The sequence below is a fragment of the Hydra vulgaris genome, chromosome 01 (genome assembly GCF_038396675.1).
Source record: "Hydra vulgaris chromosome 01, alternate assembly HydraT2T_AEP".
In the NCBI taxonomy this organism is placed as follows: Eukaryota; Metazoa; Cnidaria; class Hydrozoa; order Anthoathecata; family Hydridae; genus Hydra; species Hydra vulgaris.
This window is the reverse complement of record NC_088920.1, coordinates 25,246,100-25,262,416: the sequence shown is the minus strand read 5'-3', so window position 1 is coordinate 25,262,416 and position 16,317 is coordinate 25,246,100. Positions and strand designations below refer to the sequence as shown.

General features: G+C 29.4%; 1 protein-coding gene across 1 annotated transcript in view; it reads left to right on the top strand.

Moving 5' to 3' along the window:
• Positions 1-14,630, top strand: part of LOC100204515 (DNA-directed RNA polymerase II subunit RPB1) — a 47,819-nt gene extending 33,189 nt beyond the window's left edge. Inside the window, exons 15-23 of the mRNA XM_065787756.1 lie at positions 2,202-2,346; positions 2,428-2,739; positions 2,920-3,144; positions 3,476-3,826; positions 3,959-4,133; positions 4,222-4,334; positions 5,682-5,885; positions 12,444-12,633; positions 12,793-14,630. Of these exons, the coding sequence (XP_065643828.1) occupies positions 2,202-2,346; positions 2,428-2,739; positions 2,920-3,144; positions 3,476-3,826; positions 3,959-4,133; positions 4,222-4,334; positions 5,682-5,885; positions 12,444-12,633; positions 12,793-14,417 (3,340 nt within the window). The 3' untranslated portion in view covers positions 14,418-14,630. The remainder of the gene's footprint in view (positions 1-2,201; positions 2,347-2,427; positions 2,740-2,919; positions 3,145-3,475; positions 3,827-3,958; positions 4,134-4,221; positions 4,335-5,681; positions 5,886-12,443; positions 12,634-12,792) is intronic.
• The last annotated feature ends 1,687 nt before the right edge of the window (positions 14,631-16,317 follow it).

The window sequence follows — 16,317 nt, the reverse complement described above, 5'->3', positions numbered from 1 at the left end:
GTTCATCAGGAAGAATGTCCTAACATCAAAAAGTTCAAATTATAGAAAAATTATTTCACAGGAAGTTAGGAATTGTTATAATTAATTATGTAATAACTGTAGTGTTTTGCAACCAGGAAGTTGCATCAACTACATTAGATAATTAAAAAATCATGAAAAGAATTCTTTAGAATTAGGATAATTTTAGACTGGTCATTTGTTTTTATAATTTTTTTAAAAGAAACTCATTTTCATGTCTGCATTTAGAAATTAATTCAGATTTTTTTATTCAGTAAATTTTCTTGATCTAAATGAGTAATAATTTCAAATATTTCTTGTAAATATAGTATACATTTTATTCTTGTAAATATAATAACATTTTCCAAATCCGGCACCCAAATATGGTTGACGCTATTGAAAATGGTCTAGAATAGTCCCTGATATTTATACACACATAATTTTTTGAGTTTCTTAATATTTTATAATTTCTTTTTTATTATTTTAAATTTTATTTTACTATATCTATCTTTTGGTTTCTATTTTTATCTAAATTTTCTTATATTTTTTTTTTCATTTTTTTATTGAAAGAAGAAAAGGAGGTTGCTTTAAATTATTTTTTAACTTTGTTTTTTAAAGTATAAATAACAGTCAACCTCTCTAACGTTAAGCATCACTTTCAATCACTTGAAGTTTGACAACGGCAATAATTTTTTTATTTTTTCAAAGCTACTTAAAATGAAATGAAATTATAAGACACATGCTGTTGAAATTTGCCTTGATTAGTTTACAATCTACAATTACAAAAACCAATCCTTGTTAAATTAAATATTTGACTCACTAATATATATATATATATATATATATATATATATATATATATATATATATATATATATATATATATATATATATATATATATATATATAGACACACACACACAGTCTTCTCCGTTTAGCCAGCTCTTTCGCGCTCAATTTTTTTTGCGCTTGCCCACATGCTCGCAAAAACTTTAGCAAGCAAATAAAAAAGTATTTGTCAAAAAAGAAAAGCTTTTTTTTTAAAACTGCAACAAAATTTTTTTGTTGATTTGTTCAACTTTTATGAAAAAAGGCTTTATTTTAAAATTATTTCATCTATTATTTATTCAAAGAATTATTTTCGCTATTTTTATTTTTATTTAAAAGCAGAAAGAAACAAATTTTTTAAATTGCTCAGGTTAACTTAAAAATGACCATCCTCCCAGCACTTTTTCATACAAAATATAAATTTTCATTGAAAATTTTATTCTTCTTTTTCTACATTGTCAAAGTGTGCAGATATATTATGACAGTGGTTTTAAAATTTTATATATGCACCTTCCTAAGACTCAGCGGCCCACTATAGTTACTAAGTTTTACATGACTTACAGAATTACTTCTGTCATACAATATTAGACATTCTGTTACTTTCTAATTTTTGTGAAAACTTTTTTCCAGTGAGTGACCAGGAATGCTGAGTCCCAAAAAAGACTCCGGATTTGAAAGTCATAATTTATTATTAAAGATTATTTCATCCTGGTTTTTGGTATCAGCTGCAAAAATGTAAAGAAGTTTTTGGACTACTTTTGAGGAAAAAATTAGGACTTCTAGGTTAGAGGAACAATCAATTTTAACCTGAAGTTCTTATTTATAATAGTGGCAAGGACTCCAGGACAATAGCCCTAAAAACAATAAGTTCCAAGTCATTGAATCTCATGTTTGTTTTTTTCTTATTACAAGTAACCCAACATTTTTAGAGCTCTTGGATACAAGAGACCTTTATTGTCTGAGTAAAAATATAAATTTCATTTAAATCTTTACTCTGACAAATGTGGCTAGTATCATTGTATTAGCCATATGTAACAGAAACTTTTTAAGCTACATGCTTTCAATTACTTTTTTTTGGAAGTTAAAATGAAATTAGTTTCAAGTGAAACAAAGAACCTAAAACTCAATTACAGTTTTAGCTACTTTGTTTTACTCAAAATTAACTTCATTATAATGTCCAAACAAAGTACTTGTTTCCATGTAGCTTATAAACAGTTTCTGTCTCTTGTGGTTAATACGATAATATTAGCCACTTTTATATAATTTTTTGTAATTGTTAAATTTATTTTGTAAAAAGAAATATATTCTAAAATTAAAGTTTAAAAACTTTAGTATTATTTGTTTTAAAAGTAAATTAATTTTTAAATAATTTGTAGGCGACTAAAGAATATTTTAAATGAAGATGTTTTAAGAAATATTTACTCAGATTCTACAACGACTAATGCAATTGAGGAAGAATTTCGTCAATTGAAAGATGACCGTGAAATGCTGAGAAATATTTTCCCTAATGGAAATAAAAAGGTTTTAATTATTAAATTGTTTTAATTTTAAAGGTGTTTTATGTTTTATTTTTACTTTCACAATTTTTATTTTATTTTGTAGGTAAACTTACCTGTCAAACTATCTAGACTGATATGGAATTCACAAAAAATGTTTAAAGTTAATCTTAGGGCACAAACTGATCTTTCTCCATTAAAAGTGATCAATGATATTAAAGATTTGACCAAGAGGTTACTGGTTGTGAAAGGTGAGGACAAATTAAGCAAAGAAGCACAGCTAAATGCTACCATGTTGTTTCAAATTCATCTGCGTTCAACTTTATGTTCAAAGCGTGTTATTGAAGAATTTAGATTAACTTCAGAAGCTTTTGATTGGTTGTTAGGTGAAGTAGAATCACGCTTTAATCTTGCACAGGTTAACAATATTACAATTTGTAATTTGTATTTTTTTACAATTATTAATTTGTATTTGTAAATGATAGATATTTTCTTGTTATTTATTAGTTGTAATTTAAGTTGTTTTTTAAAGTTATATTTTTACAGACTTGAATAAATGGTTAAAAAAGCATTCAAAAATTAAATATTTATTTTCTAGGCACAACCAGGTGAAATGGTTGGTGCTTTAGCAGCTCAATCACTTGGTGAACCTGCAACCCAAATGACTTTAAATACTTTTCATTATGCTGGTGTTTCTGCAAAAAATGTAACATTAGGTGTCCCACGGTTAAAAGAAATCATAAATGTTTCTAAGAAACCTAAAACTCCTTCCCTTACAGTTTTCCTACTTGGTCAAGCTGCAAGAGATGCTGAACATGCTAAAGTAATGTTTGAGTATATTTTCAAAATATCTAGTGATCACTTGGGGTTTTGTTATTATTTGTGAAATGATAAATATTTTTAAATTTAAAATTTACATTTTAAATTTTCAAAGTTTATGGATATATATTTTGTTTTTTGTCATTATTTTCGTTTTACAAACTGACTTTCTAAACTCTTAGTCAATGTATGTTTTGTAGCCCCTATCTTTTATCCTTATTTTTTAACTATAATCTTTTTTGATAGTTTATTTGTGTTACAAGAATTTCGATCATGCATTTGAAATTACATGCTCTGAAAATATTAGTGTTTAATTAACTTTAATTCTTTTGAAGGATGTCCTTTGTCGATTGGAACATACAACTCTACGAAAGGTTACAGCTAACACAGCTATATTTTATGATCCAGATCCACAAAATACAGTTATTGCAGAAGATCAAGATTTTGTTAATGTTTATTATGAAATGCCTGATTTTGATCCTGCACGTATGTCTCCATGGTTATTGCGTATAGAGCTAGACCGTAAGAGAATGACAGACAGCAAGTTAAGTATGGAGCAAATTGCTGAAAAGATCAACCAGGGTTTTGGAGATGATTTAAACTGCATATATAATGATGATAATGCTGAGAAATTAGTCCTTCGAATAAGAATTATGGGTAGTGGTGATGACACTAAGAATATGGAAGTGAGTAAAAAATATATCACCTATTATTAATGTTTCTTTAATAAGTATATAAACTTTTTAAACCTAATAATATTGACATAAATATTAACCTAAACTATAATTTGGTTGAATTCAAATTGTACTTATTCTTAGGATGAGGAGCAGTTAGACAAAATGGAAGATGATGTGTTTTTAAGATGCATTGAAGCTAATATGTTGACAGATATGACTTTACAAGGAATAGAATCTATTGCTAAAGTTTACATGCATTTGCCAAGTGAAGAATCCAAAAAGCGTGTAATTTTTAATGCTGAAGGAGAATTTAAGCGTTAGTACTTTTCATATTTTTTTTATTTTTGTGATAAAAATAAAAGTTGCTTTGACAATGCAATTATGTTGTTTTGTTTGTTTTTTAGATTTGCAAGAATGGATTTTAGAGACAGATGGTAATGGGTTAATGAAAGTTCTAAGTCAAAAAGACATTGATCCAGTGAGAACTACTTCCAATGATATATGTGAAATCTTCTCTGTGAGTTTATTGTTTTTAACTAAAGTTTTGTTCCTTTTAATAAAATTATATGCGTTTTTTCTTCTTTTATTATTTTATTTTATTATTTAGTGCCAAAAAAATTTTTTGTCTGGTTTAATCTTTGTGTAAACATTTCAAACGTGAATTTTAATATATATAATTTTATAAGTAATCTTTTTAGAGATAAAACCTTAAAAAAAAAGTTATAGAAATCCAGGGCTCAATTTAATTTTTTATAAAGTCCCGGACATAATGTCCAATCAAAACTTGTTTAGGTCGGACAGTGTCTGATCAAGTTTTTAAAATATAATTTTTATGGAACTTAGTTATGCAATCAAAATCTTTCTCATGTTATTCAGTTTATTTAACGTTAATCTAGTGAAGTTTCTTTCCTTACTATTATTTCATCGTAGATTTTGTTTTTTTATAAAATAGTTTTAATTTAATATTGTACGCTTTTTAGACTTAAAATTTTAGGAGATAACTGACAATGCTTATTTTATTTTATTTTTTCTTTACAATTTTACAACGGCTGTTTTGATGTTTTAACAATTTATATGCAATTTTAAAAATTGTTACGTTACAAATAACTTTTAATCATTGATCTTTTTTAAAGTTTTTATTTTACGTGAAGGCTTTAAATAATATAAAATCAAAAATTAATTATAATGATCATTTAAAAGTATGACTTACTAATTAAATCGTAAAATGATTAAAAATTACGATGTTAAAAAGACAACGTTATTTTTTTAAACAATTTTTTTTTGCAACTTTTTGAATAAATTGTTTGTACAAATTAAAAATATTAAATTTTTTTTCTTTTCAATAATTAATAAATTTGTTCATTTATTAAACAATCAATGGAAGTAATATGTAAAAGTGTTTTGCGTAGCTTTTATCAAACATTAAAAAAAATCAGTTTTGAAGTAATTTTTTTCAAATGCAATTAAAAACGTAATAAAGAGTAATTTCTACTTCGGGTTTTTTTAGTTTTATTTTAAAGCTAACTTATTTTCTTTAGTTTTTTAAATTTTTTTCTAGTTTAAGTTTAGGTTGTTTCTTTTTTCAGCGCATTTCTGAAATGTTTAAATCATCAAAACAGTCGTGGTCAACAAAATTAGTCATTAGCAAACAAAAAAAAATCATTTGTGTGGCCAGCAAAAGCGTTCGATTGCACGTTGTTCCTGTCCAAACTTTATTTTGTAGGATTTAATTTCTGTCAGTCAAAATGTCCGATTACTTTGTAAATTGATCAGACACTTTAAGGTTTTAGCCGGACAATGTTTGACCTTTAAATTGAGCCCTGGAAATCTATTTTAGATGTATTTAAACATTACTTTGTTGTAGATTTTGGGTATTGAAGCTGTAAGGAAATCAATTGAAAAGGAAATGGATCATGTTATTTCATTTGATGGTTCTTATGTTAACTACAGACACTTGTCATTGTTGTGTGATATAATGACATCCAAAGGTCATTTGATGGCTATTACTCGCCATGGTATTAATAGACAAGAAGTTGGTTGTCTAATGAGATGTTCATTTGAAGAAACTGTTAGTTTTTTTAATGTTATATATTTAAATACATACATACATACATCCTTACATACATACATACATACATACATACATACATACATACATACATACATACATACATACATACATACATACATACATACATACATACATACAGGTGCGAATTAAGTGATCGCAAATTGCACTATTTGGAAATGCTTTTGGTTTTTAAATTATGAGATTATTAAAAACCGTAAATGTTGTTTTTATTTCATAATTCAATAGTTGTTGTTTTTAAATAATATTTTTGCATTGATCTTGAAGTTATAATAAACAATCTCATTATCAACCCTCAGAATTAGGAAAAATGAGGTCGGCAATAATTTGCTGACCTCAATCTTTTAAAGGTCGGCAAAAAACGTTTGATACAAAGGTCTTACCATAAAACATAGAAACGAGGTCGGCAATTTTTTGCAGACCTTAAATATTTTAAGGTCAGCATTGCCAAATGCCGACCCTAATTCCGAGGGTTGCATTATAAAACCATATTATTGTTATTATTATCATTAATAATCCTTTAAACTTCAATATCTTGATTGATTTGACAAATCATCAAATAAAACTAGAAAAACAAAGCATACAGTACAATGCAATATTAAAAATGAAACAACTGCAAATCACAATAGTCAAATAAAATTTAGCGATGACCAAATATTTTTAATTTTAAAAAATCTTATTTAACATTTTCTTAAAAATCAAATACAACATTCAAAGCATGTAACTCTCTAGCACAGATAATTGTATAAAATTAAAGACAGGTGTCTAAAAACAAAAATAAATATAAAAAAACAATCAAATGCGCAAATAGTTTTAGTATAATTTTTAATTTATTGGTTTTAAGATTGCAACACATTTTTCAGACCTTTTACAATTATTGTTTTAACATTGTTTTTTATTTATAATACTTGAATTAACTGATGTTTAAACAAACAATAAATTAGATTTAGTAAGTTGACTGTTGTTATTTTTGCAGTCTTTAATTTATTGTTTTGTTTTTTCATAAATTTTCCCAATATGATATATCGATCCTTTTTTTTAAAACGGTGTTCATGATTTTTAATAAGAATGATAAAACTGAGAATTTAAAGACCGGAAATATTTCCAGATATTGCAATTCTCTATCACTTAATTTGCCCCTTACATACTTATATAATTACATACATACATACATACATACATACATACATACATACATACATACATACATACATACATACATACATACATACATACATACATACATACTTATATAAATACATACTAAAATACATACATACATACATACATACAAGCTATAGTTATATAGTAAATATATCTCACCTAATGTATATAGATATATATTTAATGATGTTTTTTGCTAACCCAACTCCATACAGTTTTTTTGGAATAATAATATGAAGAAAAATACAATTGCTGCCCCAACCTAAACACTTAATTGATGTAGTGGCATTCCCTTGCATGTTCTCCCTATTTAGTCAGTTACTGTATCTACTGAAGCTCCCAGCAGCTCCTTATTTCAGTATGGCGTCAGGCTGCATAAATATATAACAGTAATAACCGATAGGTTTTATTAGCATAAGATAAAGGTTAAGCTCTTGACATTTTAAATGCTTTTGATAAAGTTTGGCCTACTGGTCTTCTCCATAAACTTTCTTCTTATGGTGTATCTGGCAATATCTTTAAGATTATTGAGTCCTTCCTTTCCAATCGTAGTATAAAAGTTGTCCTCAATGGATAGCACTTTTCTTCTTGTTCTGTAACTTCAGGGGTTCCTCAAGGTTCTATCCTTGGCCCTATACTCTTTTTAATTTACATAAATGATCTTCCAGATATTCTCTCATCTAAGTTGGCATAGTTTGCTGATGGTACTACCATCTTCTTGTCGTGATAAGAAACCAATACTCTCTGATTGCTTGGAGAGGGTATTTGAGCTTGAAAAGGATCTCACTTCTGCTACAGCATGGGGCTCACAGTGGCCGGTGAACTTCAATACAAGATAAATCTCAATTTTTTTCAGCCAATCGTTATCGCAATAAGTTAGATCTATCTCTATTTATGAATGGTGATGTACTCAAAGAGTCATCTACTCTTAATCTTCTAGGATTAACTCTTACTTCCGATCTTTCTTGGAAACCATATATCAAATCGGTTGCAAAATTAGCATCTGCTAAGGTTGCATCTCTTTATCAAGCTCGACACTTTCTTACTCCAGATTCTATTCTCTATTTTTATAAATCTCAAATCCAGCCTTATATGGAATACTGTTGCCATATCTGAGGTAGATCTTCTAATGATGCCCTTTCTCTTTTAGACAAGTTGCAAAAATGCATTGTAAACATAGTTGGACCTGCTATTGCAGCCAACCTCCAACCATTATCGCATCATCATAATGTTGCTTCTCTTTCTCTTTTCTACAATTTCTATAATGGGCACTGCTCTAGAGAGCTTTAGTAGATGGCACAAGAGCTAGCGTCTCTTGTGCCATCTACTAAAATCCATTCTCGTGTTACTCGTTATTCAATAAAGTCTCATCCTTTTTCTGTGACTGTTCCTAAGTGCTCCAAAAACTTGTGTTCGTCTAGTTTTTTTCCTTGAACATCAGTTCTTTAGAATTTGCTTCCTTTATCTTGCTTTCCTGATTCATATAATTTGTGATCCTTTAAGTCGTCTGTCAATCGTTATCTTGCTCTACAATCTTCATCTTTTCTCTTCCAACTTTAATTAGTGGTTGCATGCAGCCTTGTTGTAATCGAAGATGTTTAAAATATATATATATATATATATATATATATATATATATATATATATATATATATAAAATGTGCATATCAGTATATAGCGTATCAGTATAATAAAACGTTGAAAAAAAAACAAGGATCAGTAAAAGAAAGATAAAGTGACCAGGGTATATCAAGTTGTTGAAGATAATGTAAGTATGAAAAAACAAAGAAAATGTTTCAGAGTGTATCAAATTCTCAAATCTAATGTTGACTATTTTAAGGCGGAAGAAAAGCGAGCCTATACTGTCTTATCAAAGGTGCAGATGTTAAAAAAATAGAGATAATCTTTGACAAAAGTGTACAGGTGATTTTGGATTACTACGCAGATGTTGGATAAATGTAGCAATCTTTTACCTATACATACATTCATACAATGTATGTATGATGCATGCACACTAAGGTGACAATTTTTTTGCAAAAATAAATTAACACTGCATCCTAATTCTTATTTACACCCTTTAATGATATTAGAACTGTTTTATTTTGTTTTAAGGACTAGTATTGGTGCTAGATGTAAAATCAAATGATTTCACAATTAACCACTATTTCAAATTTTCTTGGTTTTTCGTTAATATTTTTTTAGTTCATCAAAATGTATCATTTTAAATAGTAATGTAATTTAATTTTTTTTTCAATGAATAGAATAAAACTGCATTGTAACAGGTATTATTTAGTCTATTATTTAGTAATGGCATCAATTAAATTTAATGATTTGTTTTTAAATTAAATATAACCAAAAAACAAACATTAAACATTGTTTATGTAATTGCCAATATATACACACAAAGATTAAATCAAGTATTGAAAAGAAGGGGAAACATGTTGGACATCTGAATGTTAGTTGTAGGAGGCCCCTTTATCTTCTTTAATCTTTTTTTTTTTTTTATACCTCAGAATCAGTTTCCAATTAATGGGATACTAAGACATCAATATTTGATTAGCAGTAGATCAAAACGATTCAAAGTTATTTAAGTTTTTCTTGTCTTATGGGACAAAGTTTTAACATGAAATGCAAAGGAAAAACAATGTGTTATCAGGAAAATGGATAATCATGTCTTCTTGGGAAAATAGTAAATATCTGGGAATCCTGTGGTTTTAAAAACTATGTTATTGGAGAGGATAAAATATCAAAATTTGTGAAAGTTCACAAAAAATGGATATCAATGACCAAGGGAAAGTTGCTAGTTTGAAATTTCAATCAATCATTGAAACTTCTTTTGTCATCATTTTGACATTAGAAAACCCAACATTAAAGAGCTTATACTACTCAGTCAAGACTCAGCAAATAAAATAAAAAAGAGAAAGATTTAGCGTTTTTTGGAAGATCAAAAAAATGCTAAAAAAACAGGCATTTATATGAAGAGCTTAATCAAAAATTGAACTTAGACAAGAGAGATACTGTAGGTATACAGATTATAAGGGGAAAATGTCAGTAGATGTCACTGGAGAAGCTCAATATCATAATTATAAGAACTACTATTACTTAGATTTAGAAGATTTATAACGCTCAATTAAAAATGCTGATGGAAATTAATTAAAAGAGGTGAAATAGATATCTGGAATCAGTGAATTTTTATCATGAAAAAAATGTATATTATTACATGCATGTTCTATATTACATTATAGAGTAATCAGAAAATGTCCTTTTCATTTTTTGTTAACATTATTGTAGATCTATCCAATCTGGCATTGATAGTAGATAACAAGTTATAATTCATCAATAGACAACGCTTAAAAAAAAAAAAAAAAGACAATGTACCACTCATGCTTCGATCAGATTCAATCCTTATCAATAAAGAAATTGCTCAAAACGGCCTAAGGCCATTAGGCCTTACATTGAGAGGAGTTGTAACTCCATTCAATGTAAGGAGCAGTTTAACTATTGAAATCAAATAATGTTGATAAAAGATATGATATCTAAGATATGAATAAAATTATGATAAACAGAGAAACAGTCAGATTGAAACGTTATGAGGTCATTAACTACGTTAATTATAATCAGACAGAATTATATTGAGGAAATGAGAGGAAAAAATCTTGTCCTTCAACTACTTTCACTTTGACAGCAAACTAGTTACACATTTGAATAAGGAAATCTAACAAACAGTTACTAGGTATAGAATTGCTGCGTCTGTTACTAGTCCTGAATTTCAACACAAGAACAATCTTCTCTTAGGAATTGTTCCAGATGACACAGGTAAAGCATCACATCAGGCTTTAGTAATTCATTTTTTATTAGAATATTTTTAAGTTTCAGACCAAGTATTTGCTGTGTGTGTTGATACTACAGCAAGCAACACTGATAGGTAAATGGGTGTAATTATTTAAATTAGACAAAAGTATTTCAGAAACTTTTATTGTGGCTATTATGTCAGCACCACATACATGAAATACATATTACACATTTAAAAATGAATAACTGGAGATAGCACCAAAGATCCATGAAAGGTCCTTTACCCAAATTTTAAGTTTATACCCTTTTTTTAAAAATTTGTGGTTCCACTTCTAGTTTTAAATAGTTTAATGAGAATACTCTCATAATTGGTTCTTGAATTCATCAGATGTACTTAGAGGAAAATTTTTTCTTGAAATTAAGGTTTCACCCCAAAAAGATTACAGGCATCTTGTGGTGGAATACTTAGCTTTCTATCTTAATATTCAGGCTAACAAGTTAAAAACTTTAGGATTTATCAACCAGGTGCCTGTCATAAAGTTAGATTCATGCATTGTATCACATTGCTTTGGAATCGACATCGCCAGTTTGCCTAATGATTGTAATGTTTTATGCTGCAGGTTTTTTAAAATCCAGTCTTGCTGAACATTCAGTATTGAATGACTTTAATTCAAAATTTAATTCAAAGAAGCAAAAATAATTTCAAACAGTTTAAAATATCACTCTTGGTATCTTTTGCTTAAATCAGTATTTATGGCTCTTGCTGATTCAGACCTTAAAATTCAAAAAAAAGTCCGACATTTTTAAGGCCTTGTTAGAGCACAAGGTTTGTAACAGTGAAATTAATAAAGAGAAATCACTTCCTTTTTAGTAGATAAAAATACTAAGCTTTGTGAACTTGTTATCTAGTAAAGTTTCTTTTTGTTATTTTAGACTTGGTAAAAGAATCAAATTGTTTGGTTGGAATAAAGCCAGAATAAAGAAGGTTTAGACTCAATAACCTCATACAAAAAATTTGTGCTTTTTTTTAAACACCTTAGTGTCACAAATGACATTGGACTTATACAAAAGTTTGTAAACTTTTCTCATTGAGTATCAGAGACAAAATGTTTTGCAGATTGCTTGAGAATATCAAAAACAGATTTAAAAAGATGTTTATCAGAAAGATCTTGTTAATTTGAAATAAATATTGTTATTTGAAATGCAAACATGCAGCATTTGTTAAACTTTTTTTTAATTATCTCCGATAGAAGTTAATAATATAAAAAAGTTATACAAACTAACAACGTTATCTTTACATTCGTTTGTAGTAATACATCTAACTGTTCCTATGATCCTAGTAAACTAAAAATTTTAATTTAAGCTAGTATATTGATTGAAAACAGGTATTTACACAGTGTATTTGCTTTTTTTTTAAAAAGTGCAAAGAAAATTGTCGCCTTAATGCACGCATACATACATACATTCATGCATACATACATACATACATAAATTTTTATTTTGGTTTATTTTTTAAAATAAAATTTTTATTGTTAAAATTTGAAATTTGAAACCTGATTCAAATGTGTTAAAATTATTAAGGTTGATGTTTTGGTTGAAGCTGCATTTCATGCAGAAGCAGATAATTTGCGTGGGGTAAGTGAGAATATTATTCTTGGGCAATTACCACCAATTGGTACTGGCTGCTTCAACTTGATGCTAGACGCTGAAAAATGTAAAGAAGGAATGGAAATCCCATTAAATATTGGAGAAGGGCATGGAATGATGCCAGGTAAACACAAACCTATACAGCACTATACAAACTTAATCTTATTCTTAAGAACTAAAAATATTAAACTGTATTATATATTAAGAACTGTATTATTATATTAAGAATGTTAAACTGTTTTTCAATTATTTTTTCTTATTCTATCAGTTTTATTTTTATCAGGTGGCGGTGTTTTTTTTGGCTCTGCAGCTTCTCCATCAAATGCTATGTCACCTCAGATGACTCCATGGAATCAGGGACACACGCCTGGTTATGGAGATGGTTGGTCACCAGCTTTAGGATCTGGAATGACACCTGGAGCGGCATCTTTTTCACCATCGGCTCATTCAGATGCAAGTGGATTCAGTCCTGCTGGTGGTTTTAGTCCTGCTTGGAGTCCACAAGATTCTATGTCTTTAGGATCACCTGATTCCTCACCATACATACCGAGCCCATCAAGAAATGTTATGAGTCCAAGTTACTCTCCAAATTCTCCTGCTTTCAATCCACAATCACCAGCAATGTCTCCCTCATCTCCTGGGTATTCGCCAACATCTCCTTTATACAGTCCAACTTCTCCAGGTTATAGTCCTACAAGTCCAAGCTACAGTCCGACATCACCTGGCTATAGTCCAACTTCTCCGAGCTATTCTCCTACTTCTCCAAGCTATTCGCCAACGTCACCAAGCTATAGTCCGACTAGTCCAAGTTACTCTCCTACGTCTCCGAGTTACAGTCCAACATCGCCAAGCTATTCTCCTACATCTCCATCATATTCACCTACGTCACCAAGTTACAGTCCAACTAGCCCAAGCTATTCTCCTACGTCACCGAGTTACAGTCCAACGAGTCCAAGTTACAGCCCAACTTCGCCTATTTATAGCCCTACGTCTCCAAGTTATTCTCCGACAAGTCCATCTTATTCTCCGACAAGTCCATCTTATTCTCCGACCAGTCCAAAATATTCTCCTACATCACCTAGTTATAGTCCAACATCTCCTTCATATAGTCCTTCTTCTCCTCAATATTCTCCTACGAGTCCAGCATATTCTCCTCAGTCACCTTCTTATTCTCCTTCATCGCCAAGTTACTCGCCTACTTCACCTAAGTATAGTCCTACATCTCCTAAATATTCTCCTACTTCACCTAAATACAGCCCAACATCTCCATCCTACAGTCCTTCGTCACCATCATACTCTCCGTCATCTCCTAATTACTCACCAACAAGCCCTACATACTCACCGACAAGTCCAACATACTCTCCAACAAGCCCTGCATACTCGCCGACAAGTCCAGTATATTCACCTACAAGTCCTGCATACTCACCAACCAGCCCAGTATACTCGCCGACAAGCCCAGCTTACAGCCCAACTTCTCCTAAATATAGCCCAACATCACCTAAATATAGTCCAACATCACCAATTTACTCTCCTACAAGTCCAGCATATTCTCCAACATCAACAGGATATAGTCCAACGTCTCCTGAGTATTCTCCTTCAAGTCCAAAATATAGTCCAACAACTCCCCAATATTCTCCAACAAGTCCAAAGTATAGCCCTGCGTCGCCGACCTACTCTCCTAGTACGCCTACAGATAAGTCGGTTGGTTCTATTAATTACAGTCCACTGGAACCCGATTATAGTCCTGGTACACCTACATATTCACCTGACGGAACTCCAACCTATTCTCCTGACGGTCGAGGGTTTTCAGGTACTGCTGCTAAAAATATATCGCCAATGGATTATTCACCAAGTTCGCCATCGGGTCCCGGTACCCCTGAGGAAACTTTAAAGTTTAAAAAACGATAAGTTAAACATTTTAATCTAATAAAAAGAAGAAAAACATTTGATTTTATTTTCTCGCATTATTTTTTAAAACTCATAACAGTTATTATAAAACAAAATATTTTCTTATTATGGTAGCTGTGTGATGATTATTTTCTTAATTTATGTAATATTGCGATTTATCAAGACTTTATAAAAGCATTAATTATATATCGTTGAATAGATAAGCATCTTTAATATTATGCTCTTTGTAGTATTTAGGATATTGAGTTTTTCTAAGAAATAAATTCAATATCCTGTGTTGCTAAATAATAAATTCACTTATCGGTTGAACACAGTTAAATTTAACGCCCTTTAATTTAAATTAATTAATTTAATTTTTCGAAAGCTATTTAACAGATGCAAATTTTGACGATAAAGCTAGTTTATTCGTGTCAATAATTTTTTACATTTTTAATCTACACTTAAAAACCAAATATTTTTGCGAGTACTTGACATCTGCTGGATCTTCCTTTGATCCAATTATTTTAAAATATCTTTTTTATCTAAAGCTAATTTCATTAAATATAATGGCCTTGTTGCCATTATAGTCAACAACACATTAACTTTCGTGTGCAAAAATGTCAGGTAATTTTTGAGTAATCAACTGTTTAATAGTGCTGAATTTTATCGCTTCAATCAGGTTCTCCTAACTGGTTTCAAAATGTATGTACGTACGTGATTTATTGGCGCATAAGGTTTATGAATTTTTTTCTTTTTTTAGCGGAAATTTGAAGCAAATGGACGTATTTATGAAAGCTAATAAAAAGAAAAGCTCCAAAGTTATTAAAAGCTGTAAAACTATTGCTCTTGTATTCTGTTTTAACTTTCTGAAAATTTTACAATTTAAAAGTTGATTTGGAATTTTGTTGCAACCTTTTAAAAGTCGTTTTTGAAAGCTTGGAAAATTTGAAAATTGTTCCTGCTTAAGAAAAATGTTACACTTTTAAACATGTTTTAAAAGTTGTTGTTCTTGAAAATTGTTATAAAAGTTTTAAAGCTTTAAATGCTTTTGTTTTCTTTCTTATGAAGAGAGCAAACGAGCTTCTTTCTCACTCGAATAAAAGTCTAACTTTATAACACCCACTACAGAAGTATCAAAAAATTAATAAAAAGCATGTTAAATGAATAAAGAAAGTATATTAAAAAGAAAAACGTCTTAAGGTGGTATCCCAAGATAAAGTAAACTTTTTAAATTTCGATAATCAATCCAGAGGAAATAGCTTCAAAACTGATGGAGTTAGGGAACTACCTGGTGAAACGTAGAAAGCTTATTAAAAATATTTTCGCTGAAAAACTCCAAGTTATTAAAGATCCTATCATTGAATGAGCCAAAAATCATACCATTGAATGAGCCTACATATCAGGTTAAAGAGAACTATTCAGTATCGAAAAAATACTTTTTAGATGTTGTCAAGTTGCGAAGAGAAGGTTAGTTTGCCGTTTTAAAAATTGACTCAATGCAATGTAGCGGACATAAAAACAAATTTGCGAACAAAAGTTCTTCTAATCTTATTCTTATTAAAATTTCTGAATTACATTTCTACATTTTATATGACTAAATCAACTTTTAGTCAATTTAGTCATCGACTTTTAGTCAATTTAGTCGAAAATGTATCAGTCGATTTAGTCGACAGATACATTTCAAAAATGTATTAGTCAATTTAGTCGACAGTCGAAACGTTTAATTGTTTCGACGAGATTTCTTTTTTACGTTTCCAGCTTATAAAATATCTACAAGCATCATTTGTAGTATATATTATCCTCAGTCGATTTATGTTTACTCAACTGCTCATATCCCTATTAATACACTGTGATTATATATGTTATGGATAGCGCGTATTTTTTGTGGCAAAAAAAAAAGATCATACAAAAGATTTCTAAA